Genomic DNA, 6,848 nt, shown 5'->3' with positions numbered 1-6,848 from the left:
GCGTCGTCCGGTCCAAGCCATTGGAGCCGGGAGCCACCGAGACGAGCCCGGCAACCTCTTCTCCCCGTACGGCCATCTTCGACTCCGGCGATGATTCCGGTGACGACATGCTTCCCCCAGCCCACTTGTGCACACCTGCAGGGCCCAGTGAGTAGCCGCATCGAACCCCCCTCTCCCTTCTCCTCCCTGTGTACCGTAGTTAGCTTCCACGCGTGCTCGAGCTCCGGCCACCGTCGCTAGACTCCGTCGCCGACGCCGCAGGCCGTTTCAACGGCCACCGCTGCCACCGTTTGACGCGGTGCGATGCCTGCGTTCGAATACACCAGGTTCCGCGCCAAAAGAGCCCCCACAGCCCACTTCTCCTTGAGCCACCGAACGCCGCCGCCGCCCATGCTCATCGCCGGCGCCACTCCGGCCAGCCCTCGAACCCACCGATGCAACAGCTGGAAGCACGCCGCCCCCTGCACCTGTAGGTGCTCACGGCGGTCCAAACGGTCCCCGGTGGCCATTTTCCGACCGTGGCCGAGCCACGCCGCCGTCCTGGAGGTCACCGCCGGCGCGCCAACGCCGTCCGCCAACGTGGACGGCCTGGGGCCACCCCCCTGGGTCGCTGACCCGTGGGCCCCAAGGGCCCGGCCGGCTTGCTGACCCGGTCCACCATGCTGACTGGACCGGCCCATGCAACTGACAGTTGGGGCCTACACTCCCCTAATTAACAAAGTTAATTAAGCTAATTTAATTAACACAATTAGACACTGATAGGTGGGCCGCGTCTAATTAATTAACTTAGTTAGTTTAGGTTAACCTGTATTAGCCCTACTCTCTATGACAGGTGGGACCCACTGGTCAGTTTGACCAGTCAGCGGGTCTGTTGACCTGCTGATGTCATGCTGACACTCTGCTGACATCACAATTCTTTTTTGTTATTTTCCATAGTTTCTGAAAGTGCTTTAATCTTTGAAAAATCATATAAAATAAACCGTAGCTCGGATGGAAAAACATTGTACATGAAAGTTGCTCAGAACGACGAGACGAATCCGGATACGCAGCCCGTTCGTCCGCCACGCATCCCTAGCATAGAAAACATGCAACTTTCCCCCTCCGGTTCAGCTGTCCGAAAACGCGAAACACCAGGAATACTTTCCCGGATGTTTTCCTCCTTCACCGGTACCAACTCGTATCGCGTTAGGGCACACCTAGCATCATGCTTTGTCATGTCATGCATCGTCATGCATTTGTTTGCATTATATTTATTGTTTCTTCCCCCTCTTTTCTCGCTAGACACCGAGACCGACACCGCTGCTACCTAGTACGACTACGGTGTTGACGACCCCTCTCTCTTGCCAGAGCAACCAGGCAAGCCCTCCCCCCCTTGATCACCAGATATCGCCTACTCTCGGTACTATATTGCTTGCATTAGAGTAGTGTAGCATGTTACTGCTTTCCGTTAATCCTATCCTGATGCATAGCCTGTCCTTGCTACTACTATTGTTACCTTTACCTGCAATCCTAATGCTTAGTATAGCATGCTAGTTTATCATCAGTGGCCCTACATTCTTGTCCATCTACCATGCTATACTATCCGGTCGTGATCACTCGGGAGGTGATCACGGGTATATACTATATACTTTATACATGATACATGTGATGACTAAAGTCGGGTTGGCTCGAGGAGTACCCGCGGTTGATTCACGAATTGGGGGCTGGAAGGACATACTTTCCCGACAGCCCTCTGTGTGGATCTTTGTGGCGAAGCGACAGGGCAGGTTGAGACCACCTAGGAGAGAGGTGGGCCTGGCCCTGGTCGGCGTTCGTGGTTATTTCAAAATAACACGCTTAACGAGATCTTGGTATTTGATCTGAGTTTGGCTACTGGCCTATACGCACTAACCATCTACGCGGGGACAGTTATGGGCGCTCGACGTCGTGGTATCAGCCGAAGCCTTCGTGACATCAGCGACTGAGTGGCGTGCGCCGGGTTGGACTGGAATGCCTACTCTTGTATAAGGGAGGCTAGGTCTGCTCACCGGCCGCGTATGCAACGTGCAGGTGTGCAATGTGCGATGGGCCCAGACCCCTGCGCCATAGGATTTTGACCGGCGTGCTGACCTCTCTGTTGTGCCTAGGTAGGGCTTCGACGTGTTGATCTTCCGAGTTCGGGCATGACCCAGAAAAGTGTGTCCGGACAAAGGGGGTCGAGCGTGTTAGGAAATGTGGTGCACCCCTGCAGGGAAGTTAATCTATTCGGATAGCCGTGATCTTCGGTAATAGGACGACTTGGAGTTGTACCTTGACCTTATGACAACTAGAACCGGATACTTAATAAAACACACCCTTCCAAGTTCCAGATACAACCGGTGATCGCTCTCTCACAGGGCGACGAGGGGAGGATCATCGGTTAGGATTATGCTACACGATGCTACTTGGTGAACTTACCATCTACTCTCTTCTCCTGCTGCAAGATGGAGGTTACCATAAGCGTAGTCTTCTACATGACTAGTTATCCCCCTCTTATTCCGGATTTCTGTAGTTCAGTCCACATATGATACCCTTATTCCATTTGATACCAATGCATACATATGTAGTGTAGTCCCTTGCTTGCGAGTACTTTGGATGAGTACTCACGGTTGCTTTGCTCCCTCTTTTCCCCCTTTTCTATACTCGATTGCTGCGACCAGACGTTGGAGCCCAGGAGCCAGACGCCACCGTCGACGACGACTACTACTACTCGGGAGGTGCCTACTACTATGTGTAGTCCGCTGACGACGACCAGGAGTAGTTTAGGAGGATCCGAGGCAGGAGGCCTGCGCCTCTTTCGATCTGTATCCCAGTTTGTGCTAGCCTTCTTAAGGCAAACTTGTTTAACTTATGTCTGTACTCAGATATTGTTGCTTCCGCTGACTCGTCTATGATCGAGCTCTTGTATTCGAGCCTTCGAGGCCCCTGGCTTGTAATATAAAGCTTGTATTATTTTAATTTGTGTCTAGAGTTGTGTTGTGATATCTTCCCGTGAGTTCCTGATCTTGGTCGTACACATTTGCGTGCATGATTAGTGTACGGTCAAATCGGGGGCGTCACACCTTCACTGGCGAGGAAAAGGAGAGAAATGATCTTCTAGGGGCTCTGGCCAATGGTACTCTATCCGGATTCGGACGCGTCGGGCTAGGGCACCGACCTGCTTTTTTGGGGGCTCCGCACGTGGCCCATATGGCTCCGTGAGGGCTGTGGCCGGGCGGTGTGGTGGCAGCAGCTATGTTGTTGGTGCGGCGGTGGTTTTGGTCGTTGTGCGCAGTGGTGGTGGCGCGTAGGGTGTGGTGGTGGCTGGATGTTCGTGAACTTGTCTCTTTGGTGCTTTTGCGGCTCGACCGGCGAACCCTTAGATCTAGCGACCATGGTCTTCCAATGTCGGTGGTCTCCTTTGGCAATGGTTGGGCCCCTTCCCCTGTGCCCGATGAGGTGGAGATGCGAAGGGCTCTGGGCAAAAGCCTTGCTTCCGATGGGGATTAGTTACCGGCGACTATGGTGCGATGTAGCCTCTTCCTTTGGGAGTTGTCACAGAGATGTTCCTCCTCTCCACTAGGTTGTGGTTGGTCGTTGCTTGGGTTTTCATAGTGGTTGTTGGCGTGACCACCATTTCCAAGGTTTCAGCGGGGAGTTGTGGGTGGTGTCTAGGCGAAAGCTTTATCGGTCAATGGGGGTCGATGTTGATGCCTTCGAACATCGTATTTCCTTCTTGAATGTGTCTCCAAAGATCCCGTTCACTTCTTTCTGGTGTGGGCGAGTAGGCAGTGGAGTTTGAGTTGGCCGACTGCGACTTTGTTGTTTCCTTTTTTCTTATTTTCCTTTTGTGTTTGTGGTTGGGGTTTCGCTTGATTGTCCCTTAATCAATTAAGCAGTTGTATGGTTTGTTGCCTAGTTTTCCTTATAAACTAGGTTAATTTTATTCTTCTTTATGAAATCTTAGGTGCACCCTGCCCTCTTGACGAGGTTTTGTAAAATAGAAAATACCTTGCAAGCACCAGATCGAGCAGGACGGGAAGGATGGAGGAGGCCACCCACGTGTTGCTGCTTTGTGCCCTTGCTGCCGAATTGAGGGATCGAGGCGAAGGAGATGAGGTGGTGATGCTGACCTAGTTGGTATGTACTCTACGGGATGGCGCGAGAAGAAGGCAAGTCGGCGAATGTGTGACCATTATCGTGACCAAGTTGTTTGTGTGTACGCGTGCTCATGTGAGAGAGGGGGAGAGAGAGTCACGCCACCCATCTTCTGCTGCTTCTTGTGAAGAGATTGAGGATGAAGACGACGACATTGTCCGACAGAGGCGTGCTCACGCCTATCGTTATCTTTGTCGTCACCATCACCCGAAGCTTTCTCGTCCGAAGATGGCATCAATGGCGGCCTCGGAGGGAGGAACGGCCAGGGGAGGAGGATCATGATGGGTGTCCTCCGCATAGGGCACAACCCAGTGCTAGCTAGTCAGCACGTGCCATGTGGCAAGCTTAGCTAGCGAGCCAGACAGCAAAGAAGTAACCGAGCGAGTAAGACTGAAAGGAGCAAGCGCTTTCCCCCGGGGTTTCTGGCTTTACCCGATATTTTTCCTAATTTTTATTCTCCCCAAGTTGTTTTGGTGTTTCTTTTCTTCCCTTTTTTTGGTTTCATGATTACTTTCATTTTCATCAAGATTGATGCACATGCGTGCTTCACATGGGAGCACAGTCTTGCTTCACCTTCGCATTTTTTTTCCTTTTTGGTTTCACGTTTTTTTTTTCATCTGTTCGGAGCACTGGAGCACATGCATGCTTCATGCAGGAGCACAATTGTGCTTCATGTTTGCGGGAGCACAAACTAGTGCACTTGTGAGCAGAGCGCAGGGAAGACAATTGTGCTTCGTCTGGTGAAAGCACAAATCTAGTATACTTGGGAGCATGGGTGCGCTTCCTAGCACGAGCACAACTGTGCTTCACCAGCGCATGAGCACAGTTTATTGTTGTTGGGAGTGCATGTTAGTACTAACTGAGAGCACATATTTGTTAAAAAGAATCCATCAAAAATTATCAACATGAGATCTAGTTCGAAGATCTTGATACGTGCAACGGTGAAAATGGTTAGTAACTTTGACGCACAATTCAAAAGATCTTTCGTTTTGGAAAAAACAGAACAAATGAAGAACAAACTCACCTATCCCTCCCATGTTAGGAAAAATCACTAAAAACTCATAGTTTGCGACAAGTGACGCATCCTTAACTAGTGATTTCAGCAAATAAGAGAAGGACGAGGGAGAGGGGAAGACACAATTGCAAAGTCACGCAAGAAGAGGGGAACACATGTGAATGCGAGGCAGCCTAATACAGACCCGGTGGTTGGATTTTGCTAGTGAAATGACAAAAATACCCCTCTTCTTTGTGATCCAAGCCATCCTTAGGACGATCCTACCGCCAAGTATCTCAAAGCTCAGAGAGTCGGCCTTAATCAACACCTATTAGGAAGAGAGATGCAATGTTTGGGCCCTTGGAACCTAGACACGGATTTGCTGAACATGGTTCCACGGGAACCCTTTATGAATAGTAAATTCTGAAAATTAAACTAAGGAAAAAAATGTTTTCCTTGTAACATACATAGTCGACTTGTATACTCGTGTAAATGACATCATGGTATTGCTAGGCAAAAAATGAAAAAATCAAAGCTATACTCGAATGTTTGACTGAATAGTAAGGTTGAATTTCTTCAGTGTCATTCCTTCATGAAACTTCACACATGAGGAGAATGGTTGATCAAATTTGATACCCCCAAAATTCAGAACTTCTGGATAACCATGTTCACCTTTGTATTTTTGCTTGGGAGCTTTCGTCTTTTACAACAACAAAAAAACAGGGCCAATTCTTGGTTTGTTAATTACAATCTTGTGTACATGTTCTTATCTGGCACACAAGGGCCTCACTTCTTATAGAGAAATAAGGTATCCACCTTGGTTTTCGCATAGCAAAGAGAACTGAAAAGAAGCTACATTGAAATCTTACGAAACAGGATGTTCAATCCCTGTGCAACGAAATAGTGTTCCGGTCTTCACAAAGATAAAGGGCATGAAGAAGAAAACTACACCCGTATACACGTCTTTTTCATCGTTCAAGTTTGCTGAGCAAATCTTCAAGACGTGGCAATTCCTTCAAAATGTCGTTCCAGTTTGGCATGCCCTGCAAAAAAAAAGAGAAAACAATCAATTGTAACTTTTACCGTTAATCTCAACTTTAGTTAGATTTTAGTTCATTCATTCTAGTGTCAATAGGATTAACTCCAACCAAATAAACCCAAAGAAAAGAATTACTCTTCCAGATCTTCTCACACGACCATCAAGACGGAGAATTATGTAGACATCTTCACCAGGAGTGACACCTTCAGATTCTTGCTGGTCACGTATCCAACTGGTCCATGGGCAAGTAGATGTCAAGTAAACCTCAAAGATAACAAATTAATGGCACCAAAATTTTAGGAAGTGAGTCTTTGTGTTGCTACAACTACAGCCATGCTAATACCATTAGAAAAGGAGTAGTATAGGACACAAAAAGGCGTTGAGCTGGTAAATCTGCAAATCTGGAGAGCGAATGTATATTACAACAAAGACAAGCTCTAACTTGTCAGATGTTCATACACAACTACAAATGTTACCAGTAACTAGATAATGGCCCATGCATTGCAGCGGAGGCACATATATTTTACCAGGGATCTCATGATTTTGTAACTTGGTTTTATTATTACCATAAGTATGTGCTCGGATTTATTAATTAAGTTATTTCCTTTTAAACAATCTTCGTTTATATATACCAAAAATTGAAGGTGCATTTATAATGCT

The 6,848-nt window shown here is 48.2% G+C and overlaps 1 protein-coding gene across 1 annotated transcript in view; it reads right to left on the bottom strand.

Moving 5' to 3' along the window:
• Window positions 1-5,777: 5,777 nt before the first annotated feature.
• Window positions 5,778-6,848, bottom strand: part of LOC119267305 (protein LOW PSII ACCUMULATION 1, chloroplastic-like) — a 5,527-nt gene continuing 4,456 nt past the window's right edge. Inside the window, exons 8-9 of the mRNA XM_037548674.1 lie at window positions 6,324-6,420; window positions 5,778-6,192 (exon numbers count right to left, since the gene is read on the bottom strand). Coding sequence (XP_037404571.1) covers window positions 6,118-6,192; window positions 6,324-6,420 — 172 coding nt within the window. The 3' untranslated portion in view covers window positions 5,778-6,117. The remainder of the gene's footprint in view (window positions 6,193-6,323; window positions 6,421-6,848) is intronic.

This window comes from Triticum dicoccoides, chromosome 3A (genome assembly GCF_002162155.2).
Source record: "Triticum dicoccoides isolate Atlit2015 ecotype Zavitan chromosome 3A, WEW_v2.0, whole genome shotgun sequence".
Taxonomy (NCBI): domain Eukaryota; kingdom Viridiplantae; phylum Streptophyta; class Magnoliopsida; order Poales; family Poaceae; genus Triticum; species Triticum dicoccoides.
The sequence above is the reverse complement of the archived record's forward strand: the minus strand, read 5'-3'. Positions and strand labels throughout refer to the sequence as shown.